The sequence below is a fragment of the Amphiprion ocellaris genome, chromosome 18 (assembly GCF_022539595.1).
Source record: "Amphiprion ocellaris isolate individual 3 ecotype Okinawa chromosome 18, ASM2253959v1, whole genome shotgun sequence".
Taxonomy (NCBI): domain Eukaryota; kingdom Metazoa; phylum Chordata; class Actinopteri; family Pomacentridae; genus Amphiprion; species Amphiprion ocellaris.
In genome coordinates, this window is record NC_072783.1 from 3,076,451 (window position 1) to 3,103,859 (window position 27,409).

A 27,409-nucleotide genomic window follows, 5' to 3' on the forward strand; every position below is an offset into this window, starting at 1 on the left:
AAATAAAACTTTTAAGGGAAATTTTTAAGGAATTATTGGAATTTTCTTCCTGAAGGTTTTGCAAATTTTCAGAAATTTGTGGAATTTTTTGGCTGAATTTTTGGATTTTTTTCAGACAAGGAAATAATATTTTTTGATGCCCGTAAATGAAGACAACAGGAGGGTTAAAGCCGTGAAATGAAGAAAAGAAATAAAAAGTACAATATTTCTCTCTAAACTGTAGTGGAGTAGAACTATGAAATGGTCTGTATCTCAAATTGGTTCTTATAATAAACCTCAATAAAACAATTTTTAAAAAACTATTTGAGACTACAATGCACATAAACAAAACTGCAAAAAAGAATAAACAATGAACAACTGAATGCAATATGTGACGCTGCTGCTGAATTATGGGAAAAAACAGCCATGGTTGTTAAAAAATGAACTCCAGTGGGATAAAACTGGATCCACTATTGTGAACTTACAGTCATCTCGTTTCATAACACAGACGAGTCTGACTGGGAAGAATCAGAGCGCTGTTTGTAACTCAGTGATTTACTGCAAAGGAAGTTTGTTGGGTTTCCCCCCTCCATGTTTTTGTTTAGACTCTTGTGGTGAAATGACGCTGCACGGCAAACATTTTCTGCTGTTGGATAATTAAATTCTCGACCATCACGGTTATGTTTGACAAAAGCAGCGACCGCTCTCTGCCCTTTGAAGCAGAGTGAGAAGACTGTGGCCGAGCTGAAGCTGATGTGACAGTAGATTCAGAACAAAGAACTTCACATCATAGTTATGAGTCTTCAGGCCTGTCTGTCTGGAAAACTGAAATACATGAAGAGGGAAAAGTGTTGCATAACAGGGTTCATCCAAATCAGACAGATAAATTGTGGTAATTCCTCTGGACTACTGTTAAATAACTGACATTACTGAGATCATCTGATCATCCATCGAGCCAACTGAATCACATGCTAGTTTTGGCAAGCTGCTACGCTAATCACATGCATTTCTAGGCTAGCAACTAGCATCAACTAGGATCCCTATGGTAGTAGCTAGCACATCTAGGGAAGCAACGAGCCTTTCTATGCTAACAAGCAGCATTCCTAGGCTAGCACCTAGCGCTAACTAGCATCCTAGAATGGCAACAAGCATGCCTAGTAGAGCACAAGCATTGCTAAGCTAGCCACTAGCATCCACAGGCAAGCAACAATCATTCTATTTTTAACCCTTGTGTCGTCCTGTGGGTCAAAATTGACCCGTTTCAAGTTTGAAAATGTGGGGGAAAAAAATATTTTCACAGTGAAACTTCTGATGTCCACATTTTCAACAATTTTGGGAAATCTTTGAACATTCTTTGGTGGAAAAAAGAAATGTTAAAAATGTTTCTTAAGAACATTCACAAAAAAATGTGGAAAAAAATACATATTTATTTTTGATTTTTATGTGAATGTTCTTCAAGAAAATATTAGAAGTTTTACTGATATATAGATAGATATTTTTAAGATTTTTTTGGAAGACGTTTACTCATTTTTTGGAAAATATTCACAAGAATTTTCTTGTGAATATTGGGGGATTTTTGTAAAAGAAAACTTTAAAGGGAAACTTTTAAGGAATTATAGGAATTTTCTTCCTGAAGGTTTTACAAATTTTCAGAAATTTGGGGAATTTTTTTGCTGAATTTTTGGATTTTTTTTCAGACAAGGAAACAATACAATACAATACAATACAAAACTGCGAGTACAAAACCGGGAAGGTGCGTCACCAGCAAAGAACAGGGGGAAAAACATAGTAGTAAAAATAAATATAATACAATATGTACAGATATTTACAAGCTAGAAAGGAATATATAAAGACAGTAGTGCAAAATGATAATTGCTAGATGATGATACAGTGCAAAAAGCATCCCTAACATCTCTAAGGGAGTGACGAGCATTCTCAGGCCAACTACTAGCATCCCTTGGCGGCTAAGAAGCCTAAGCTAGTAACATCTCTAAGGTAGCAGCAAGAAATCTTAGGCTACTATCTAGCATGAGCTATGTAAAAGACTCAGCTACAATTATCTATGAAGCCACATTGATTAAATTAACTAGTTAAACTACAAACATGTCTCTAAGACATAAAAGCTTGGATCACCTGGACTTTTCTATTTCTATAAATTCAAACAAAACTGAAAAAGTTTTTGTATTTGGCCTTAAACACCTCAGAGAAACAGCTGAAAAAATCCAGTCACTCTGGACTACACTGTCATGGCCTCCAGCACTACTGTCACAAATCTTGGAGTTATTTTTCACCACGACTTGACCTGTAACTCACGCATAAATCAAGACTGTAGTATGGCATTCTTTCACCACATCTAAAGCATCCTGTCTCAAGGGTGACGCTAAAACACCAGTCCATGCATCTAGGCTGAAATACTGTAATTAGATATTATCAACATATCTCTGAAGAACCTCCAACTGAACCACAATGCTTTAGTCAGAATACTAACAGGAACCACCAAGAAAGACAATATTCCTCCGATATCAGCTTCTCTTCACAGGCTGCCTGTAAAATCCAGAATTTAAAATCCTTCTCCTCACTTACAAAGCCTTTAATGACCAAGCTCCATCTTATCTCAAAGACCTTTTAGTGCCGTTTTATCCTTATAGAGTACTTCACTCTCAGCCTGCAGGTGTAGTTGTAGTTCCAAAAGCAGAATAAGAGTTTTCTGCTATCAGCTGTTGTAGAGGAAACAGCTTCTATTTGGGTTCCTGAGGCAGACACACTATAAGGGTTAAATCTTTCAGTTTTTAAAGCATACAGTGCTCCATTTACCCCATTCAATTTACAGGTGAGTTACAAAATAAAAACAGTTTTTGGGCCATGGTTTGACAATATGATCATATCAGAGTGTTTATATTTAAACAGAACTTTTTACTTATTATAAAGTCTTTGTTCTAAGATGAAAATCATTAGAAAAGCACTGTAAATAAAGTGATATTCAGGAAGCAAATATAGAATCAAACACTAGAGGGAGATATGACAGCATCAATATCCTCAGGCTCATAATGTAGCATCACTGCTGCATGTATAAATATACAAAATGAATAAAAGTGTATAAAAGTAATTTTAGAAATTCAGTACTTTAACACACTAGCAAGTAAGCAATTTTTTTAGAATAACCTGAGCTGTTTGAATATGTTTGCTGCTGTGAAGCCACATATAAATAGCTAGAAAAATACTTGACCATTTTCTTCACACATAAACATGTAGGTGTGTTTTCTTCCTCAAACTTGTAGCTTCAAGGCATTGTTATTTAAGGACAGAGCTCTCTTGAGAATGAGACTCAGTGTCCCAATGAGACTACCTGTATAAATAAAGGCTAAATAAAAAAAAAAAAAAATCAGATAAACAAAATGATAAATTTTGCCTTTCTAGTCACTCACAGCCTGAGAGACTCTAGAGAGTTTCAATCAAAGCATGTTAATGGCTGAATTACATATCTAATTTAAGTTCAATAGTGGCATCTTAGTTTCCAAATATCTAATAGCTACTACTTCTTCAATACTATTGGAATGCATTTCTCATCGGGATCCCTAGCAAGAGCTTGCAGAAGCTCCAGTATATTCAAAACAGCGCTGCTAGGATCCTGATGAGAGTGAGGAAGCAACATCATATCACACCCATCTTCTGTTCACTCCACTGGCTCCCCATATCCTCCAGAATTCATTACAAAATCGCTCTTCTCACTCATCAGTGCATTCATGGCAATGCTCCGGAGTACCTCAAAGAATTCATCAGTCACCAATCATCGAAAAGAAATCTCTGCACTAATAACTGTCACCTCCTCCGCCTGCCCAGAACCAAACTCCAGACCATGAGAGACAGAACCTTTCACTCAGCCGACCCTCACATCTGGAACTCCCTCCCTGACCACCTGAGAGCTCCACAGACAGTGGATGTTGTTAAAAAAGGCCGAAAGATATTTCTTTTTAACAAAGCTTTTAATTAAACAAGCCCCTGAAGTTTCTATTTTTTATTGTTATTTTATCTGATTTGTTTTGTTTTTATCTGTTTTGTATCTTCAATGTAGCACTTTGAGATTTTGCCTAGATGAAAAGTGCATTACAAATAAAATTTATTATTATTATTATTATTATTATTATTATTATTATTATTATTATTATTATTATTATTGTTATTATTATTATTATTGTTGTTGTTGTTGCTGTTGTTGTTGCTGTTGTTGTTATTATTATTATTATTATCATCATCATCATCATCATCATCATCATCATTATTATTATTATTATTACAATGCTCTATTTTTCCAGCATACACATAACAATCACACTCCTACCAGAAACAAGCAAAAATAAATAAGTTAATCAAAAATTACATAAATTTTCTTGAAACTAGCATAAGAATCTAGCAACTAAAAATTAATCCAATCTTGAAACTAGCTTTTAGAATGGTCTTAAAGAAATGAACTGTTGGAAATTCAAGGTAAAGAAAATTAAAATGACATTATTCCACACTAGTTAATTCTTGTCGGCTTGAGCAGTAAAAATCAAATTAAGAGAATTTACCATTAATCACACTTAAAAAACTGTCGGTTTTATCTTCATAGATGAATTTTTGGAGCCCCTCAAAGAGAGTTTTTTTATATCTCGTCTACATCCGGTGAGTCAGACTACGTTCTCACATCTTGGTTTGTTTGAATCTCACAGCAGGTGCTATTTTTTTTTGTTGAATATTGCATGAAAACCAGCTGTAGGAACATTTTTGCCTTTTATCAGGTACCTATAAACTTAAAACCACAACATGTAGATCACATGATGAAGTCTGCATATAGAATAGAGTTACATTTAATTAAACTGAATAAATTCATTGGCCTTGATGTGCATGTAACAAACCGTCAAAGTGTTTTGAACTCAAGGACTCATGTCTCGATCATGTCAGCGCTGTGCGGCATTAATTATGAAGTGAATAAAAGGTACCGTCTTGTCGTTTCATGGACTTCCTGTTGAGAAGGATGAATGCTCAGGTGATGTCATGCTTTTTATCCCGACAGCTTCAAAGTGCTTCACATCAGTCCAGCTGCACGGAGGAAAGAAGCAGCAGAAGAAACCTGAGGAGGAAACGCTTTCAGATATTTGGATGGGATTCAAACCATAAAGGATATTTTCAAAAATGCAGAAATAAGGAAAAAAATCTTTGCATGGCAGTGCTTCTGAACAGTGATTTCATTTCATCTGTCTCAACAGAGCAAAAAGTGACTCTATACTTAACAGATTTTTAAACTTTTTTAATTTTAAAATATTTTCCAAAGTCATGGACTTCACTCTGACGGCTGTTGTTTACATCCTGATCATCACACCATGCACGGTAAGTTAATGTGCTGCCATTAAACCCATCTAAAGAAAATAATTAACTTATTTATTTATGCATTTGTTATCAAGTTTAACAAATAATTAAATGAATGCAGGAATATTCATTGCAGAAAACATTATGTTAAATATGTAGAATAAAGTTGTGACGAGCATTACAGTCAGTTAAAACTGATGTCTGCTTTTGGTTTCCTCTGTCAGGTTGACTCAACTCATCCTGAGTGTTCCATCGTTTTACATCTACTAAACAAAGAAAATGAGTGTAAACTCAAAATGCAGACTGCAGCTGCTGCATCACTTCATTCAAGCAGTAATAAAACTGCAGGTATGTATGTTTGGATATGTAGATCAGATGAAAGAGAAGATTACCACATGTTGATGTCTGTGTGTGTGTCAGGTTGTGAGATGCAGTGGGATGGAGTGAGCTGTTGGCCGACTGCCTCTGAAGGAGAAACCGTCTCCGTCCACTGTCCTCTGCTGCTGCCGCTGAAGCCTAGAACTCCTCCAGGTGAACGTCATCCACACACAACACAAAGTCTGAAAGTGTAGCTTCTGGAAGAACATGTTGCTTTTCTTTTCTGGGAAAGAGAGCACAGCCTGTATTTAAGAATAGGAAATAAGTTAGTTATAATCACATTTAACCCTCCTGCTGTCTTCATTTACAGGCACCAAAAAATATTGTTTCCTTGTCTGAAAAAAGTCCAAAAAAATCAGCAAAAAAATTCACCAAATTTCTGAAAATTTGCAAAACCTTCAGGAAGAAAATTCCAATAATTCCTTAAAAGTTTCCCTTATAAGTTTTATTTTTTTTTAAAAATCCCCAAATTTGGCAAGAAAATTCTTGTAAATATTTTGAAAAAATGAGTAAAAATCTTCCCAAAAAAATCCTAAAAATATGTAAAGTGATTCAATATATATCAGTAAAACTTCTAATATTTTCTTTAAGAACATTCACATAAAAATTAACCAAAATCCAGCGAATTTCGCTGGATTTTGGTTAATTTTTCTGTGAATGTTCTTAAGAAACATTTTTAACATTTCTTTTTTTTCCACCAAAAAATGTTCAAAGATTTCCCAAAAATGTTGAAAATGTGGACATAGGAAGTTTTTTCCCATATTTTCAAACTTTAAAACGGGTCAATCTTGACCCGCAGGACGACACGAGGGTTAAGAAAGGTATTTTTTTACTTGAGCAAGCAAAATAAGAAAGGTGCAACAGTTAAAAATGACAGTAGAATATATGACTTTGTCAAAGGTGTTAATTGCAACCAACAGAGATCTCCATGTTCAGCATTATGGCTGGACAATTAATTGAAATATTGCAGAAATTGTAATATGGACAAGTACAATATCAAAATCGCAGGAGCTGCCATTTTTTGATAAATTTAAAATATGCCACAACATTATATTATAAATGAAGCACGATAGAGCTAGAGAGGCTCCACCCCACCACTTAAATTCACCAGATATAAATACACATGCCTTAGTAAAAGCAAAAAACACATCAACATATATTTTCCTTAGTGGAAAATTTATTTTAAAAAGCAGTTCCCACATACATAGTGACTCAAATCACCACTGTAGTCTCTGTCCATCTGTCATTGCAATATTACAAGAAATAAGTTCACTGAAAAAATCTTAAATGTTTACTATTTCTATTGATAATTTAAGTTCAAGGCCTAAAATTTGCAATTGTTATTTATGTCAAGAAGCTTAGGTTACATTTTTTACAAAATATACAGTATTTTTTCTCAGTTTTATCTTACTAAACAGTGGTCTAAATGTGAAAATAAATACAGTTTCAGCAATATTAAATCCCTTTTAATGGTAAATGGTCTGTATTCATATAGAGCTTTACTATACCTGCAACGATACCCAAAGCGCTTTACATTATACATCACATTCACCCATTCACCCATACATTCACACACTGATGGCAGAAGCTGCCATGCTTACCATGACCCATCAGGAGCAGTTAGGGGTTCGGTGCCTTGCTCAGGGACACCTGGACATGAGCTCTCCAGGTGAGGATCCAACCAGCAACCCTCTGGTTACAAGACGGCCACTCTACCCACTGAGCCATGCCACCCCAGTTTTAGTGTTTCATTTAGTTTATATATCCTCAAATTAGCAATACTGAGCCTGAAAATACTTTATCTAAACAGCCCAACACTGCAGAACTCTGACAGACACCAAAGCCACACTGTGTCACATCCTCTATATTCTTGTAGAGACTATTTTTCAGGACAAGCAGCTGAAGTTTGTGGACTTTCAGATTCCTTCAGAAACAGTCTCGCTTCCACAGCTCTCATCAGCAGGAACTGTACAGCTGCAGGATGGAGCAAACCGAGTCTGCCGTACTACAAAGCCTGTTACCATGAAGCTTATGAGCAAGATGAAGACGTGGGGAAAGAGGTACGGCAAAAACAAAGCTTCACTCTGTCCTTCTCACTCACTGTACATATAGTTTTAGTGAAGTCAATAGTAGTTCATTGGGTTTCGTCTAATTTAAAGCAGTTTTGCCAGCAGAGAACCAGACATCTGGTTCTTTTCGTCTGTGACTGAGTGATGCATATTTAATGTTTTGCTCCAGAAAAATTACTTTGATACTCTGCGGCTGATCTACAGTTTCGGATACGGAGTGTCTCTGGCTGCTCTGCTCGTTGCCGTTCTGGTTTTCTGCTGTTTCAGGTTGGTTTTCACACAAGAAAACACCGTTTCACACTGTTAAATAATGGCAATCGTCACATTTTAAGCCTGTGAGATATTCTCAGCAACCTCTGAGCATGATAGCGTGACCATTTTCCTCTTTCTTCCAGGAAGCTGCTCTGCACACGCAACTACATCCATCTAAACCTGTTTGTGAGCTTCATACTTAGGAGTCTTGCTGTGCTCATCAAAGATGCAGTGCTGTTTGCAGACAAAAGCATGGACCACTGCACAGCGTCCACAGTAAGGCAGGGGGCAGCTGACGCAGCCTGGGGTGCTGATTTTCATGAGCAATTAGTGTGTTGATTATGTTTTTGCATTTATTGTTCATTTTATGTAATGTCAAAATCCTCCCCGAGCTTTAAGCGGCATCTTTAAATGTTTAGTCTGAGCAAAAGTCTGAAACAAATAGGTTTATAATGTTATTTAAGCCTCTTAACCTGCAGGAAATTCAGTCACACTTATCTTAGCTTCTGGAACAATGCACAATTGATTGCATCAGACAGAAATCAATGTGGAGGGTAAAACAAGACTTCGAACAGATGTAAAGACAGCTGTTGTCTTACAGTAACAAATATAGCCTTTGTTAATGGTAACAGAGAAATCTCCACATCCGTGTGTTGTCTTTATTTCACATGGCAATATGTGTTCAACATGGGTGGAGATTTAGAACACTTGGTTTAGCCTTTATGAAAGACACATAAAATCTGTGTTTACCTTTCCATAAATAAACACATTTCCACCATCAACTGGGACATTAAGATTCACCAGAATGCAGGAAATTAAGTGTTTGATGCTCAAAATATCCTGGGTGAACACCAAGGACATAACCCCTTATGTTTTACAATCTATATCCTAAACCTATAAACGGTCATTCCAGTAATGAATTTAACCCCTGGACAACAAGATGGGATCATTAATCACAGGGTTTCTGCAGAAATCAGCCAGTCAAATTTAATGCTTTTTAATGCCATTTTAATGCTATACTGTAAAAATGTTAATGCCACGACCGTGAACTCAACAAATTACATGGCTTTGTTTTGTTGTAGAAGATGATTTTTATATGAAAACTGTCCCTATATTTCACAGTTTCTGAATTCAGAAACCACCTCTGACCACCAAAGGGCTGCAGTCATTCTCTGAAATCCACGTTTTCTAGTCATTTTTGCAGGAATTTGCATTTCCCCATTTCCCAGCTCTCCTCCACCTGGTCCAGCCTGCCGGCCACTTTAAAAACATGCAGTTTTTGTCAATTGTCCCCGACCGGCTGGAACAATTATCACAATGCTTCGGCATGTTTATGCAGATGCACATATCTGAGGAATCGCAGTCTGTAATTATATATTCTTATTGTCAAATATTTTTCTTGAAAACTGCAGAAAGAATTTCTAATGCCACTGAGAATCAAACTAAATGATTTTTAATGCCATTTAAGGTCTTAATTTTCACAAAATAAACTTAATTACGATTAATGCTTCTTAATGCCCTGCAGAAACCCTGAATCAAACATGCAAGCAGACTGCATTTTGGGCGCTCTGCAGATCTACTTCACACTACTCGGTGAGTGTGAGACAGAATGTTCTGTGACTTCAGACTTTAGAAGCTTTGTCAAAAAAGAAAAAAGAATAAGGCAGCGGGATGCTAGAGAAGAAGGAGAGGGTGGAGGAGGAGCTATCTCCTGTTGATGCAGGTAGATAAGCTCTCATTCGGCTGAACATTATTATGTGGAATTTTGTTAGAAATACAGGCATATTTGCTCTGATTAAAATAGGATATTTATATTAGTTTACTGCATCTGCATCTCTCTTCTCCTGGATCGTATATGATACACCAATCTTACTCCAGCTGGTAGCTAAAACTGGAAACCCTGGTACACCTTTACATATGACTACGGCTTTGTAAATCATCATAAATAAGAGTCTGAGACAGTTTGAGAATCACTGGTCTCCCTGTGATGGGAGGCTGACATAGACAGAAAGTAGGATGACTTTACAGGAAGCAGAAAGTCCCACATTTTATATTCATCCTACCTACTACAGTCTGACAATTACTTCAAAATTATCCCATGTTTCATGATCTTTCAAAGCCTCTGACCCTGCTTAACATACACCCTTCATATTCAAATCTACATCCATGGTATTTAAAACAGACTGCCATGTGAAATAAAGTCAGTTTAAGTATGCAGAGATTCTACAGTGTGACATGGATCGTATTAGAAGGAGAGCTGCATTATAATCTTTGGCATTTAGATCATATTTCATGTGAGGATCCCTCCACTAGAAGGAAGAGACACAGCACCTGTATGTGATCACTGCAAACACCCAGCACAGTAATTTGCACAGCATACAACAACATAGCCACAACATTACTGCAGCTAAAGTATAACTTAAACAGCTATTTAAAGATATGTTAAACTGCCAATAATAAATTAGAAGCTTTGCCTTAAACTGGATGCTCCTGTTACATTGGTCCAGATGTGGCTTGGTGCTCAGGGTTTGAGGAGTTTGTGTAAAAAGCACAAAATGAAGGTTTCTAAACGTCAGCTAGGAAAAACAGAGAAGGCCAACAAGCTAGCATGCTAAAGCTAGCATGCTAAAGCTAGCATTCTAAAGCTAGCATTCTAAAGCTAGCATGCTAGCTCCGCCTCCGGTGGCAGCAGCAGAATTACACTGAGGAGCGGCGGGCAAAACTGGCACTAAACTCGGTGAAGTCGGCAAAAAAAAGTGCTGGTAGGTGTCAGAACGCTGTCATGAATCCGTCGGTTGTCCGTTTTGCTCTTTTTTGGGTAGATGAAGTTTTCTAAATAAGCTCGAAATTTGTAACAGTTAGCTACATAAAATATCCTACGTTGCTAACTGCTAGCTGTTGGATTAGCACAGCCGTTGGGCTACATAACGTCAGTTAACCATGACGGTTGACGTTAATTTAATTAATAGTTATTCATTATTGCTAATTATGTCTTAAAACTTCCTCAAACGATCAATTATTCAGTAAATGACAACGCAGTAATTATTTAAGATGTTTTTATATTTTTATTTACTGAATTATTTTTTTTCATCTAGCAGGTGTGTGCCCAGCTGTCCGCGGGAGCGCGCCTTGCCTGTTCTCCATTCATTTCTTTTAACTTATGCAGCTGCTTTTATCTTTATGTCTCTGCATTACTTGACCTCCTTTGTGCCCTGGATTATTACAAGTAATGTTTTTTTTAACCAAACTAGCTTTAAAGGACCATTTTAACTCGCATAACGCAGTTGTTCACTTGTCAAAAAGTGAGAGCAGCCTCTACACTGTGACTAAAATGTTAATGCACACAAATAACGTGATTTAATTAATGAGAGTTGTATAACCCAAAGGATGAATGCAAGAAAGATCATTTCTTCAGATTTTATCCAAAACATGTCTGTAAATCCTGTTAATTACAGTCTAATTTATAAGATGAGGTGAAATAAGATAAGATGGCACTTTATTAGTCACAAAAGAAATCCTCCTACTAGATAAAAAAATGCAATAACATGAGAATAAATGCAATGTCTTATCGAACATCAATAAAATATATGCACCATACATTACTAAAAATGAAAATAATAGGCTAAAATAAGACTAGAACAGAAAAGTAAGAGGTGATACTGATAGTGATTCTGAGGTGGTATGCTAATATAACATTTTAATATTACAAACGCTTTAAAAATGCACATGAAATTGAAATATTGCAATCTTATTAAACTGGTTTTGCACAAACTGCAGCATTAACACTACAGGAAACTGCAACATTGCAGTATTTTTTAAATATTTTTACTTAAAAATTACAAAAAAGTATTTTTGATCTTCAGGTTTGTTAAAGATTAATGTGCTGCTTAACAATTAATCAGCCTAATTTCAGCTGCACAACTGGCCTTGATTGATCAAACTTTAACGCAAAACTAACTTATATATAACTGAAAATGCTTTAAGCTTGAGTCTTCAGCATACTGAATCACATTTTGAACGAATTACATGAGATTACACAAGATTTTTTTCTTGAGTTTTTGTCTTAACCGTCTGCATTGTAAAAATTTCCTTTTCTGTCCTCACAGTTCCAGTGCAAAGCCGCAGTGACCTTCTTCCATTTCTGCGTTCTGTCGAACTTCTCGTGGCTTCTGGTTGAAGGTTTGTACCTGCAGACGCTGCTGCTGCTCACCTTCACCCAGACCAGGAGGCTGCTGTGGATCTACGGCGTCCTCGGCTGGGGTACGTCATGAATTAATGAGCTTCCGTGTTCAAACTGGACTTCATTCTGCAGGTTCTGATGCGTGTTCTGGTGTTGTAGGTTCTCCATGGGTGACCAGTGTGATCTGGGTCCTCCTGAAGACACAGCTGGAAGATGAAGGGTAAGAAATGAGAGTCAGTCAGTCAGTGTGTGAGAATATTTTACATTTCGATATAAAGGAGGGTGTGTTCCTGTGTGTGCAGCTGCTGGGACAACCTGGAGAGCCGCTTGTGGTGGATAATCAAGATTCCCATTCTGCTGTCCATCTTTGTAAGAACAAACTGTGTCCTTATTTTCATCTTCTTTTGTTTAGTCTATAAAAGTTTGAAAAAATGGCATCCTAAAATGTCTTGTTTTGTCCACAACCCAAAGATATTCAGTTTACTGTCATAGAAGAGTAAAAAAAAACAGAAAACACTCAAATTTCAGAAGCTGGAATTAGAGAATTTTTACCTATTTTTCATTAAACCTTAGATGCATAAGTGTGTCAAAAATTAAAAATGGGTACATGTGAGGTTGTTTTGTAATATCTTTGTAACGAAAAGTTTTTGTCATTTAACATTCCAGTTATTCCTCAAAAAACATGTTTCTGATATCATTCCATTTAAAATTTTAAGTTACCTTTTATACTTTTAAAGAAATGATGTTTGTATTACTACTCCAAGCTCTTTATCACTGATAATATCATGCAAGAGGTGAACAAAAATGTCTACAGAATGGATGTTGACATTCTTCTATTGCTGTTCTGTGTAATATTCTACTTTTTCAATCATCAAAATGTTCAAAATCTGTTACGAAGTGAAAAATAAACATATATCAAACAATAAATCATTCTTGTGTGGACAAAAATACAATACAAACAATGATATAAATTATTATTCTTAACCAAAATGGCATAAAAACATTTATTTTTATATGGGTAATTTATGGAAGAGTGTAGGGTCCAATCACTGGAGCATCTAAGGTTTAAAAAATATACTCAAATCAATCGATCAGTTATCAAAATAGCTGCTGATTTATGTAATTGTTGCCAGCTAATTGATTAATTAGTGCAGCTCTAGCCGTCGTACAGCAGCTGGTTTCCTCAGCTAAACATCAAGACTTATGACAGAGAAAGTCAACCTTAGTCTTTCCAAGTATAACAAATTAAATCAAATGTAATGTGTTATTTAATGAGCTTTACGGGTGTTTGTAATAGAATTTTGCTGCTTTAATGTTTGGCTAGAGTCATTTGTTTCCCTCTTAATGTTAAGATAAGCTAATTGGCTGCTTCTGTTCCTTCATATTTATCAAACAGATGCAGCATCTTCCTGTTTCTTGCAATGAAAAGCAAATAACTTTGTTTTCCTAAATGTCTGCTTGCTTTAAAACACATGATCCAATTAAAAATATTTCAGATAACGACAAATGATTAAAATGGTTAAAGCTAGCTGCGATCTGCAGATATCAGCTTTCAAAGTAAACATTAGAAAACATAAGGATAAGACTGTTTTTAATTAATGCACTAATTCAGTTTTTTCTAATCCAGTAATTTATTGTTGAAAAGATGTTACAAAACCTTTAACACGGGAGAATATTCAACTGAAGAAGCAGCTATAAACCATTAACAGGTATTAAACTAACAGGCTGCAGCTACCAATCAGGTCAAATTACAAGAACACCTGGAATAAATGCATACAGTAATTTAGATAATATGCATAAAAAGGCTCTTTTAAGTGCTCGATTCCTGCACAAATAACAGTTCAACGTTTACTGTTTGTGTTTTATCCACAGATAAACCTCCTGATCTTCCTGAACATCAGCAGGATCATTGTTCAGAAGATGAAGGCAAGAAATACAAACCAAAGTGAGACACGAGTGTACAGGTAATGAATATTCTCATACCTGTTGTCTAACCTTGTCCTCCTCCTCTTATTCGTCCTGACCTGTCCTCTGCTGCCCCCTGCAGGACTCTGGTTCGCTCCACTCTGCTCCTCATCCCCCTCTTCGGTCTCCACTATGTGCTGTTCGCTCTGATCCCAGAAAATGTTGGCGTGAGGCCTCGGCTCTACCTGGAGTTAGTTTTAGGCTCATTCCAGGTGATAAATCCCTCAAAAAAATCTAATAAAATATCGATAGATTAGTTAGTTAGTGTCCAGTGGAAGCACATATTAGAGCTGCAACTAAGAAATATCTTCACTATTACTCCACTAAGGAATGTGGTGGAGTTATGCGATGATCAACGTTGGTTTGTGTGTCTGTCTGTCTGTCAGCAACATTAATCAAAAACAGACCAATGGATTTGGACGGAATTTTCAGTGAAGGTCAGAAATGACACAAGGACCAAGTGAATAGATTTTAGCAGTGATGCGGCTGATAGTCTGGATCCACGGATTTGTTAAAGATTTCTGTAGCATTGTGAGACAGCGGCATGGCGTCACTGTAACTATGACAGGTTTCGAACAGTTAAGGAGGATTTTTTGAGCAAGTTCCGTACAAATTTGAGTAATTTCTATTTATTTTGCACATATTTCAGGTAATCTTTGACAAATTTTGACATTTAGAGAACACACTTATTTTCTGACATCAAATTTGAGTCATTTTGGACGTGTTTTTCTTGTTTTTAGTCATTTTTGGAACCTTTCTAAGCCATCCTAGATGTTTATCAGGTGTTTTGTTTCATTCAACCAATCATCCAGAACCCACTATATTAATTTCCGTGTCATATATCACACAGAAAAACACATTTGACAGATTTTTTTTTTGCATGAAAAAGAAATAGAATAATGAAGTTTTCCTTCTGTTGCAGGGTTTTATCGTTGCCGTGTTGTACTGCTTTCTGAACGGAGAGGTGAGCTCAATTCACGCTAAAAAACTGTCATTAGAGCCAGATTTGTCCAAACAAGCAGCAATAAAAACACCATTTATGCTCTTCCAGGTCCAGAAAGAAATACAGAGAGGGATGAGAAGATGCTGTCCAGAGACTAAAACCAGCGCCATCAATCCGCCAACCCAAGAGGATGTTCCCTGATGTCAAAATAAAGGACATAAACCCAGCTTTCACACTGGTAAATTTCAGTCTCTAGTGATTTAACTGTAATGCCTGCACAAGTTTTTCATACTGGTTGTGTTTCAAGTTTTTCCTGCACCATCATGGTTCAGTATTTTAAAAATATCCTCTTTTAACTCAGTTGTAAAGCTTCATCTAATAACTTTTCAGACAACAGAGCTGCTTCTAAACACCTGAAAGTCACTTAAACTCATCTAATGCCACAAATGCACTGTGACATACAGATGTTTATTTACCAGCAGATGCTATTAAATACAACAGATTATACAAAAAGAGATCAATATTTGACGTTTACTGTATTATAATTATACTTCATCACTAACTGCACATTGGTATCTGCACAGAAAGATTGTTTTGTCTGTAAATGCATCCAGTATTTTTACAATTAAGTACAGTGTGTTAATTTAAGTGAATGTCTGATGTTATGTTGTCCATAAATAATAATAATAATAAATTTATTATGAGATTTAATTATTTGTGTTATTTTTTAAAATTTCAAACAGTATAAAAAAACTGCATACTACAACTACAGCCTTATATCCTGTGGGACAGTTAATATATAAACATGAGGATTACATGTAGTGTTTCAGTAAGTGTAGTTGCTGTATGTTGTACAAATGACTACAAAGAGTCACAAACCAGCAAAAGGTGCAAAATGAACATAAGAAAGAAAACACTGCAATGATGAATTAAAAACATACGAAACGGTACAACAAGCAGAAAGAGAAACTGATCACAAGACACAAACTAACAAAAAGAGGTACAAAAATAAACACAAAGATGAAGAAACAGAAGCAAATTGATCACGAATAAACAAAAAAAATCACAAAAAGAAACAGAAAAATGCAAATATGTACAAAATGGTCAGACAAAAAACGATCACCACAAGATACAAAATGCTTAAAAAAACTGATTCAAAACAGTCATAAAGAGACACAAAGCAACACAAAAGAGATGCAAACTGAACACAAATAAATGTAAAATTAGTGCAAAATGGGAAAAAGAACCAAACCAACAAAAAAAAGAGGGAAGAGATGGACACAGGTAGAACCACAATGACTGCAAGGAGACTGTAAAACAGCACAAAACCATTGAAAACAACGTAAAACAAATAAAGAGAGTCACAAACTGATCACAAGACATAAACCACATGTAAATACATGCAAAACTGCAACAAACAGACAGAAAATGAGCAGAAAGAGACACAAAATGACCACAAGAAGATGCACAATGGCCACCAAAATATTCAAAACAACCACAACCTGCAAGAAACAGAACAGCTATAGAGACACTAAATCAGCAAAACTACTCAAAACAACACAAAGAGAATCAAACTGATCACAAAGAGACACAAACCAACAAAAAGAGATGCAGAAAGAACACAAATACATCATCACAAGATGCAGAATGCTTAAAGAACAGATTCAAAACAATCAGAAAGAGACAAAAAGCAACACAAAAGTGATACAAACTAACAAAAAAAGAGATTCAACAAGCATGAATGCATGTGAAATGGGCACAAATAGATGCAAAATGGCAGGAAAAGGCACAAACGCATGGGAAAAGAGATGCAAAATAAACACAAATACATGAAAAACAACTGCAAAGCAACACAAACCACTCGTGCTTTGCTTATTTTACGTCTCTTTCACTCCACAGTTCTTCCTCTGATGCTATATTTACTGGGAGTTTTTGCAGGTCTGTTCCCAGAGGCCTGTAATCTAACAATTCATCCATGATTTTATTCTTTCTTCAGCCTCTCCTCCACATTATTCCTGCTCTCTGGGAATGTCGTGTTGGCAGCAGCTCCGCTCAGGGGCCCCCAGGTACAAAGAAACAAAGCTCAGGCATGAATGAGTCGGCCGAGGAGCTTCAAAGTGATGAAACCGAAGCATGCTCTGATTTATTACATGGATTCCAGTTTGATGAGTCCAGATTCTGACAAGGAGGAGTTTGAAAAAAATCATGACTGCAAAGAGTTACAGACCAATGATAAAAGGTGCAAAAAGAGCCCAAGAATCAAAACAACAGCAAAGAGATTTAAAAAAAAAAAAAAAAAAAAAAAGACAGAAATTAGATGCAAAAAGGTTGCAAAATGATTTAAAACATGGTATAAGAGACACAAACTAATAGCAAGACAAAAAAGGGGCACAAAATATACGCAAAAACCTGCAAAGAAGTGGAAAAATTAAACTAAAATGACTTAAAAGAAGAAAAATAGATGAAAACCGAGCACAAGACACAAACTAAATGCAAATTCTTGCCTGCAACATGATCTCAAATAGTCAAAAAGGGATGAGAAAGGGCCATAAATGCCAAATTAATACACAAAATGACTGAGAAGCATGAAATAGCTCCAAATATGATGCACAGTAGTGATCTGATTACAAAACAGAGATGCAAAAACCACCAAAGCACAAAACTACTGCAAAGAAGTGTTAAAAAGTAACTAAAATGACTTCAAACCAAGCAAAAACTGAGCAACTGATGCAAAAACCCACCAAAACTAAACAAAACTACTGCAAAATGACTCAAAAAAAAGCAGAAGCAGATCAAACAAGTCACATCTCGCACAGTACATGGAAAATGACCACAAAAAGACACAAAATGACCACGAAAGATGCAAAACAACCATAAAAACACAAAGAGAACATAAAAACAACCCATCAGCACCACCCTCCCCGTCCTCCCTCTGAATGGTCTGACCCGGCGGTTCACATGGTGCCCTCCCCCCATGTGGAGGTCCATGTTGTTCCTCCACATTCATCCAGCTGCACTGATCTGAGAGCCACACAGGAGGAACTCTGCAGCAGCACAGTCGCAATGAACGGGAGTCTGGACGGAAACTACAACCAGGTCCAGCATGGCGGATCCTTCATGTTCACCTCAGAGTCTGTGGGAGAAGGACATCCTGGTGAGTGGAGGAGTTATTATCATGTGTTCATGTTCCACGGATCATCGGTGGCTTTGAGGAATGTGAGGATCCTGATCTCTGCATGAAGGCACTGAACCGCAGAAAGTAGATCCACATGGGACTGAGCAGTTTTCATTTCAAAAGAGAAACTGTACTGTTGTAACTGTAAATCAGTTTAAGTTACCTTGAAGAAATTACTTTGATTTAGAGAAAATAATTTTAATAAATACAGGAGGTTATGATCGATATATAACTTTTTTTCCCACACTCAGTCACATTTTCTTTCTTTTTATGTGTTTTTTGGTTTAAATAATCATTTTTTTCCCTTGTTGGAGTCACTTTAATATCTGTGTTAGTGCAAATACTTGTGTTAAATAAAGTACAAGTAGCTCAGATTTAGATCAACTTTTTTAAGTTGTAAACAGTATTGTGATGGCTTGTGTTGACATAATAACTTTGCTAAATGTACTGACTTAATACTATGTACCAAGCAAAGTCAAATGTGTGCATTAGTTGATTTAAAACTAAATTCAAGTTGATGTAACGTAATGGAATTGGCTTGACAACTACGTTTTTCTTAACCTAGAGGTCAGGACATCAAGTCCTCTCTCCAATATGTTATTCCTCTGCCAAGGCTCCGCCTCCTTGGTAATGGTATTAACATATTATGTGACGATTCCCGTTGGTTTGTCTGTCTGTCTGTCTGTCTGTCTGTCTGTCAGCAACATTAATCTAAGCCAGACTAACAGATTCGGATGAAACTTTCAGGGAAGGTCAGAAATGACACAAGGACCAAGTGATTAGATTTTGGCAGTGATGCAGCTTATAGTCTGGATCCACGGATTTATTAAAAAATTCTGTATCGTTGCCAGATATCGGCACGGCGTCACTGTAACCATGACAACAAGTGAACACTACATGATCACATGATTGTGATCCTACTACAAATCCACCACTGAGGACTTATCAGGACTTATCTGTTAGAAATGATCTAAGGAACAACTGATTAAATTTTAGGGGTGTTTCTGAATCCCATCAATTCCTGCCGCCTGCTACATATTTAGGTCACGTGATTCAGTATCCGTACATAACGTACACATGAAGAACACACACCTGTGCTCAGCACAAGGTCATTTTGTTTGTGGGTACATCTATATTAGATGGACACATTCTATGGTGCCGTGATTTCTGTCATGGATTTTTTAAAAGATTTCAGCTGTCAGAAAACAACTGAGCAGCCTTGGAGGAGTACTGCGCTCTCCGAGTGCTTTTCTTTTTTAAGTATGTAACACTCCAAATTTCCTTATAAATAACATGGAAAAACTAGTTGGAACAACTTCATTTTTTATGAATAATCAACATGGACTTTTGTGTTTATACAATCATTATAAAAAATGCTTTTGTTTACAGAAGAAAAGCTCATTCCTCTGACAACTCAAATTTCAAAAAATTTGTGTAAAAAATGTGTTGAAAGTGGCTCGAGGGACAATTCCAAAAAAAAAAAAGATCTCAGAAAGTATTTGAAAAGTTTCGAGCAAATTAGAAATCATCGAGCCGAAAGACCCTGAGTGCTTGAAATGGAATAAGCCTCAGTCATTCTGGAATAATTGGAGTGATTTTGAAGAACAGAGAATCTGCATAAGAAATAAAAATTCATCTTAATCAAGCTGACATAAGCAGTTTCAAACCTTTCTCATGAGATGCCATGAAGTTAAAACATTAACAGTAAAACCCTAAAATATTATTTATTGTACAAAATTGTACAATGCTCCATATTACATAAAGTTGCTCTATATTAATTAAAGTTACTCAAAATGAGTTAAAGTTGACATATAGTACTGTTCAAAAGTTTGGTGTCACCCAGACAGTTTCCTGTTTTCCATGAAAACTCCCACTTTTATCCATGTGCTAACATAACTGCACAAGGGTTTTCTAATCATCAATGAGCCTTTCAACACCATTAGCTAACACAATGTAGCATTAGAACACAGGAGTGATGGTTGCTGGAAATGTTCCTCTGTACCTCTATGGAGATATTCCATTAAAAATCAGCTGTTTCCAGCTAGAATAGTCATTTACCACATTAACAATGTCTACACTGGATTTATGATTCATTTAGTGTTATCTTCATTTAAAAAAAAACTGCTTTTCTTTCAAAATAAGGGCATTTCTAAGTGACCCCAAACTTTTGAATGGTGGTGTAACTATATTTTTGAAGTTATGGAGTAAAAATGACAATATTCTTGTCTGAAACTAACCATAAACACTTTATGACAGGTTTGATTAGAAAGCACTTTACTAAAAATCATGGCTCTTTACAGTAGGTTTAATCAAGCCAGAATTTATTTATCATCATTGTCTTTTTTTTTTTTTGCTATATTGTTTTTATATGTCTGTAACCCTGCATGTTTTTATTTTATGTGTGGGACAATGGATGGAAATTAGTCCGACTTATTTACTGCAACCTTGTGTAAACTTAAGAGACTGTACGTTCATTAAAATGCACTGTCCTGTCCAAATAATTAAAGAAGAAAAATTTTAAAAAGAGAAATATAATCACCAAACTGAAGCTGTTAAGTCCAGTAACTCCTGATAGGTCGAAGTTCTCTGAAGGAGCCGCTAAATGTGATATTTACAGTCTCTGTCTAAACAAGGAATCTGACATCAATCTGCAGAAGAAACAATCCTACAGACACTGATGTATTTAAAGTAATTTCTTTCCTTCCAGATAAAATCTGTGACCAGATTAGTGATGCTGTTCTAGACGCTCACCTGAGACAAGACCCTGATGCTAAAGTGGCCTGTGGTGAGTTCATTAGCTTCCATCCAGCAGAGGGAAGCAAAACACAAGAAAACTGAAGCGTTTTCTCTCATTTTCACTGAATTATGAGCAAACTTCATTTGATAAGAAAGAAAAATCCAAGATGAGTGCACCATTCATTTATTAATTCAGTTCATGCACACAGTATTCCCTGGTAGTGTAATTATTTGTTGTCCTTAAAGGAGAATTATATCTATTTCAGACATATTCCAGGTGTTTTGGAGTTCTACTGCACATGAGAACAATGTTATATGAAGCCTTTAGTGTTTATAGAAAAGATTGCAAATACATTTTCTTAACAGATGACTACAAGATGGACAAAACATCTGTAAATGTAAGCTTGTCACTACAGATTTCATAGATTTGTTACCCCAAATAAGAACATAAAATAATCTTTATACATTACCCACAGAGGCAACTGTACCTCAGATAGGGGCAGGTCTTTTTTTTCCCTTCATTACTGGGTGTTTTTTAACTCTCAAAATGTTAATTATGAGCTCATACAACCACTAAATCTACTGTAGAAAAACCAATTTAGAGCCACGTCTTCAATTGTCACCTGGTACCTGAATTTTCTGTTGTCTTTTTTGTAAATAATGACAATTCCACCATAATTTGATGCAGAAACGACACAAATATTGCATAAAAATTCAGCAGAATCCAGGAAATAAGATGCCAGACCCCTTCCTTAATGTGTCACTTCAAACTTTGAAGTTTTTTTGACTCATGCTTACCTCTACTGCAGTGCAGAAGCTCCATGCTGCAAACATAACACACCTGAATCTCCACGTAATGTTTCCTGGTTGAGTTGCACTGTGGGTAATGTAGGCAGCAGGTTCCTGGAATAAAAAAGTTGATATCTAAGGATCTGCTGCATGAAAAACAAGGAATGAAATGTCAAATTCAACTGATTTAACAGAAAAGTACAATTACAAAAGCCGTAATAACTTCAGTCTGACTTTGTAGTAATTTTAAATCCATTCCAGAGACGGTGTGTAAGACTGGGATGGTGCTGCTCTGTGGAGAAATCACATCTCGAGCCACTGTGGATTATCAGAAGGTGGTGAGAGACATCATCCAACACATCGGCTACGATGACTCGGAGAAAGGTGAGAAGAAGCTGAAGTGAACATCTGCAGGGTTGTGTTGCTGTCAGAGGGAATCTGCAGCTTAAATCTAGTATATTCACATAACAGTGTGCTTTCTTTGTCCAGGTTTTGACTTTAAGACCTGCAACATCTTGGTGGCTCTGGAGCAGCAGTCTCCAGACATCGCTCAGGGAGTTCATGTGGACCGACCAGAGAGCGACATTGGAGCTGGAGACCAGGTCAGTACAGCTCATACATCTAAATCCTGGAGGAATTCCTGAGGAACTTCCTTAAAAGAGACCGAAACCAGAGAATAAACTTTCTGAGAAGGCCTCAGCTGTACTCATGTTGTGTTTCAGGGTCTGATGTTTGGATACGCCACAGATGAGACTGAGGAGTGTATGCCCCTCACCATAGTCCTCGCCCACAAACTCAACGCTAAGATGGCCGAACTGAGACGAAACGGGACGGTTCCCTGGTTCCGACCAGACTCCAAGACTCAGGTAAGATCAACTGGCAGGAAGGTTCCTCAACATCTTGGAGAACTTGTGGATTCAGTCTGTGTGATTCTGGTTTAGGACAATGTTTTCAACTTGGTTTTGAACTGATTTTTGTGGAGGTCTTGGTCTTATTCTGAACTCAATTATGACGTCGCAAAAACTAGTTTCGGACTGTTGTTCTGCTGTTCCTGAGGTGGTTTTTGAGCATTTTGGAAAACTCGGCACACTTTTTTTGTGGATCCAGTTTGTCTCTCTGTGTGAATACAAACTGACTCTATGATGGTAAGATCAGATCTCTGGTTCTGGACCAGGTTTCTGACTGTTTTGGACTGATTTTGAATTGGTGTTCGCCATGTCTCGGAGTTGGGTTTGGAATATCTTGGCCAACATGATGTTTGGAGGAGGTTGTACATGATGTCTGACACACAGAGTTCAGCCTCCAGCTTGGCTGTGTGAGCGAGTTGGTAAGGAGATGAAAACCACCAACGTTGACCACCAACGATACCACAGAACCAAGAAGAACAATCTGGCAAGAAGTGGAGGGATGAGCCAGGGTTTAGCTACTACAGCTTGTATATGCTGTAAAATCTGGACTAAATGTGAAAATTCTTTCCACACTCATGCAGGTAACAGTTCATTACATCCAGGAAAACGGCGCCGTGATCCCTAAAAGAGTCCACACTGTGGTGATCTCAGTGCAGCACGACGACTGTGTGAGTCTGGAGGAGCAGAGGAGAGTCCTGAAGGAGAAGGTCATCAAGGCCGTGGTGCCTTCAAGGTACCTGGACGAGAACACCGTCTATCACCTGCAACCCAGCGGACGCTTCGTGATCGGAGGACCTCAGGTGAACGTTTTACAGAGGCTGAAACTTCAGGAACACTTATAGCAGCTTAATACTACTTTCTTTTCTTATTTGCTATTTAAATGTTCTTTGTAAATTGTCATATGATTCTTTTAAATCACTTCTTAAGACCCACTTTTATAGACTCGCCTTCCAGTAAAGTTCTCTTTTATTTCTCTTTTATCACTATGTTCTATCTGTCAAAGCACTTTGTGAATGTTCTTCTGAAAGGTGCTATACAAATAAAATTATTATTATTGTTCTTATTATATACGGAACTGTACAAAGCTGCAAATAGCAGCTGCACATAATCTTTATTAATGTCATCTAATTTCAAGGACACAAGAGCACATGTAAAATAATAATATAATGTGAATGTTTCTCTGTTAGGGTGATGCAGGAGTCACAGGGAGGAAGATCATCGTGGACACGTATGGAGGTTGGGGAGCTCACGGCGGCGGAGCTTTCTCTGGAAAGGATTACACCAAAGTGGACCGATCAGCCGCCTACGCTGCCCGCTGGGTGGCAAAGTCTCTGGTGAAGGCCAAACTGTGCAGGAGGATTCTGGTGCAGGTGAGAACATTTGACAGTAAATGCTTCAAAAGTCCTGCCATTCCCATCCCAACACCTCCTGCACCATCTTTAAAGGTCTTTTAAAGATGGTGCTAGGAGGAAAGAAGGAGGTCCAATAAAGAGAAATGAGATGAGCCTGTTATAACGCAGCATCAGTTCAGGACCTCAGTAATGAAAACTAGTAGAAAAACCTTCCAATAAGGCTGAAATAGCAGCACTTTAATTATTGCACATGGCTTTGGAACAATCACAGACACAGTGTGGGTGTTTACGTAATATTTTTCACTAGCGAATCCTGACTGAGGCCTGAAATGCAGATTGCAGATATCACCCAGACATCATCAGTATTCTCCCGTGTGTCTTTCGTCTATATTTTTAGGTGTCGTATGCCATCGGAGTCGCTCATCCTCTCTCCATCTCCCTGTTCACCTTCGGCTCCTCTCAGAGAACCGAGAAAGAGCTGCTGCAGATTGTTAATAAAAACTTCGACCTCAGACCCGGAGTCATTGTCAGGTCAGGATTACGCTGATGATGCTCCTTTGTTCTTCTTCTCCTGCATTATTATTATGGTCAGATATACAGCAAAATTATACGTTAGCTTGGAAATGGTAGATTGTTCTGAATTTATCTTAATCTGTGCTGCAGAGACCTGGACCTGAAGAGGCCGATCTATCAGAAAACAGCCTGTTATGGACACTTTGGGAGGAAGGAGTTTCCCTGGGAGATCCCAAAGAACCTCAACTTCTAGTGTGAGATTTATAGATGTAGAAGCTGTAACCCAGTAAGAGAAAGGTTCAGGAAACAAAGAGGGTGTAGATGATGCTATTTCACTGATCTGAGGTAGATTTGGGTGAGAGGTGTTCCATCTGGGACATATTGTCACCTGCAGATGATTTGTTTCACGGTTTTCTTGCTTTTCTGTTCAAAAATAAGTCCATCCATCCATCCATTATCTATACACCGCTTAATCCTCACTAGGGTCATGGGGGGGCTGGAGTCTATCCCAGCTGACTCAGGTGAAGGCAGGGGACACCCTAGACAGGTCACCAGTCTGTCACAGGGCTACATACAGAGACAAACAAGCACTCTCACATTCACACCTACGGGCAATTTAGAATGATCAATTAACCTCAGCATATTTTTGGACTGTGGGAGGAAGCCGGAGTACCCGGAGAAAACCCACGCATGCACAGGGAGAACATGCAAACTCCATGCAGAAAGATCCCGGGAAAGCCGGGACGCGAACCAGGGATCTTCTAGCTGCAAGGCGAAAGTGCTAACCACTACACCACTGTGCAGCTTCAAAAATAAGTGAATGACCAAATTTTAAAAGATTATATCTGTGCATATGTTTATAAAATGTAGAGAATGATCTTTGTTTTCATTCAAATTCTGCTCAGTACCAGCAGAATTTCTGTAGCGCTGGGTGACCTGCAGCTGTTGTGATTATTAACAGTAGTTTTTATGGTGTTTCGTGGTCCTGAGGTTTTGTTTTGCAGCATAAAATCAAAGCTGTATGTTTGCTTTGAACATGAAGCATCCAAATAAAACTGTTTTAGAAGAGTATTAATTTCCTCAAGACCTATCGGCATTTAACCCGCAAAGCAAACATAAGGCGTGACTTCAAAAGGTGATAAAGACGAGCTAAAAACCCTCAAAAGTTAGAGGCTCAAAAGTCTTTTTCTCTATGCATCGTAACATTTATAGTGTAGATTTCTTTATTTTTGTAGACCTCAAAGAGTTCCTGCTGGTGTTATTGTTCCGCTGGATAATTAATGATGCTAAAGTTATTTACAATAGCTGACAGAGGTTTTTTTAGTCTGGATTTCATAAGATGTGCTCTCATATGGTGATAAATATGAGACAAAGAAGTTTCGAGGCTCATAAATCAAAGAAAATGTGTGCATCTTTTCCTGCAGGCATCACGACATTTTATCCATTGGAGAGCTGACTGCAGAGTTTCTGTAGGTGTTCATGGTACTTACAGTAGTTTATGTAGCTTTTATGGTTCCACTGTGTTGTTTTTTAACAAGAAATCAAATCTCCATGTTCGAGATGAGTGTTTAGAAAAGTCTGAATCTCTTTAACCCTCATGTCGTCCTGCAGGTCAAAATTGACCCGGTTTAAAGTTTGAAAATGTGGAAAAAATATATATATTTTCACAGTGAAACTTCTGATGTCCACATTTTCAACATTTTTGGGAAATCTCTGAACATTTTTTAGTAGAAAAGAAGAAATGTTAAAAATGTTTAAGGACATTCACATAAAAATCAACCAAAATCCAATGAAATTCGCTGGATTTTGGTTGATTTTTTTCTGAATGTTCTTAAAGAAAATATCAGAAGATTTACTGATGTATATATGCAATCACTTTAGATATTTTTAGTATTTTTTTTGAAGATTTTTACTAATTTTTTCAAAATATTTACAAAAATTTTCTTGCCAAATTTGGGGAAATTTTTAAAATAACACTTTTAAGGAAACTTTTAAGGAATTATTGGAATTTTCTTCCTGAAGGTTTTGCAAATTTTTAGAAATTTGGGGAAATTTTCTTCAGATTTTTGGGATTTTTTTCAGACAAGGAAACAATATATTTTGGTGCCTGTAAATGAAGACAACAGGAGGGTTAAGACCAGCAGTAAAAATAAAAGCTTCAAACTAACCGCAAAGCAAACAGAAGATATGATCTCAAAAGGTGATAAATATGTACCAAAGACGTTTCAGAAGTTTGTGTAAATCAGAGAAACCCCATACATCATTTTATACTGTACATTTCTATATAGTTTGGAGAGCTGTCTGCAGGCTTTATTTAGCGAATTAAAAACACTTTTTTTACTGTTTTGTTTTTCAGTAAGAACCTTCTCTCTGTATCTTCCCCCACAGTCCATAAATTGCTGTCATGGTTTTTAGATGATTTGCTGTGATAACAATTTGAATTTTATCTGCAGACAAAGAAAGCCAAATTAAAATGAGATATAAATGTCCTAAAGATGCCTGGAATGTTGTTATTGTTTTATTGCTGTTAGGATTCAGTTCAGTGTTTGATGTATGATAGACAGCAGCAGACATTACATGCTTCTGTAACCTGCATCACTGTCCATACTTTAGATTAAAGTTGTGTCTTTTTTGGGGGTTTTAAACTTGTGCCCTTTAAGAAGGATCTGAACATATTAATGGCATGTGATCCAAAGAATAGGGCTTTTTCCTGAATAGAACCCTGTGAAACTGCACATTTCTTATCTAAAAGTGAAGCATCACCCCGTCCCTGGAAACAGTCCGTCATTTCATCAGCGATACATATCTGATTGAATTACATGAA

General features: G+C 36.9%; 2 protein-coding genes across 2 annotated transcripts; both read left to right on the forward strand.

Annotated features, from left to right (window-relative positions):
- Nucleotides 1-5,048: 5,048 nt before the first annotated feature.
- ghrhr2 (growth hormone releasing hormone receptor 2) lies at nucleotides 5,049-15,782 on the forward strand. The gene is made up of 13 exons (XM_035956937.2): nucleotides 5,049-5,346; nucleotides 5,550-5,673; nucleotides 5,746-5,856; nucleotides 7,654-7,763; nucleotides 7,942-8,039; nucleotides 8,168-8,300; nucleotides 12,131-12,284; nucleotides 12,364-12,424; nucleotides 12,507-12,573; nucleotides 14,077-14,168; nucleotides 14,252-14,381; nucleotides 15,092-15,133; nucleotides 15,221-15,782. The coding sequence occupies exons 1-13, from the start codon at nucleotides 5,293-5,295 to the stop codon at nucleotides 15,311-15,313; spliced, it is 1,269 nt and encodes a 422-aa protein (XP_035812830.1). The 5' UTR covers nucleotides 5,049-5,292; the 3' UTR covers nucleotides 15,314-15,782.
- A 2,273-nt stretch (nucleotides 15,783-18,055) lies between these two features.
- On the forward strand, nucleotides 18,056-27,079 carry LOC111581339 (S-adenosylmethionine synthase-like). The gene is made up of 9 exons (XM_023289483.3): nucleotides 18,056-18,266; nucleotides 20,995-21,072; nucleotides 22,074-22,196; nucleotides 22,302-22,414; nucleotides 22,535-22,678; nucleotides 23,302-23,520; nucleotides 23,908-24,090; nucleotides 24,470-24,603; nucleotides 24,736-27,079. The coding sequence occupies exons 1-9, from the start codon at nucleotides 18,071-18,073 to the stop codon at nucleotides 24,836-24,838; spliced, it is 1,293 nt and encodes a 430-aa protein (XP_023145251.2). The 5' UTR covers nucleotides 18,056-18,070; the 3' UTR covers nucleotides 24,839-27,079.
- The last annotated feature ends 330 nt before the right edge of the window (nucleotides 27,080-27,409 follow it).

Bases quoted from the DNA above. Each gene is read 5' to 3' on its own strand.
- ghrhr2 (XM_035956937.2), top strand. From the start codon at position 5,293: ATGGACTTCACTCTGACGGCTGTTGTTTACATCCTGATCATCACACCA. The intron at 5,674-5,745 runs GTATGTATGTTT...TGTGTGTGTCAG, and splicing joins AAGCAGTAATAAAACTGCAG to GTTGTGAGATGCAGTGGGAT. The intron at 5,857-7,653 runs GTGAACGTCATC...TCGCTTCCACAG, and splicing joins GAAGCCTAGAACTCCTCCAG to CTCTCATCAGCAGGAACTGT.
- LOC111581339 (XM_023289483.3), top strand. From the start codon at position 18,071: ATGGTGCCCTCCCCCCATGTGGAGGTCCATGTTGTTCCTCCACATTCA. The intron at 21,073-22,073 runs GTGAGTTCATTA...AATCCATTCCAG, and splicing joins TGATGCTAAAGTGGCCTGTG to AGACGGTGTGTAAGACTGGG. The intron at 22,415-22,534 runs GTCAGTACAGCT...GTTGTGTTTCAG, and splicing joins ACATTGGAGCTGGAGACCAG to GGTCTGATGTTTGGATACGC.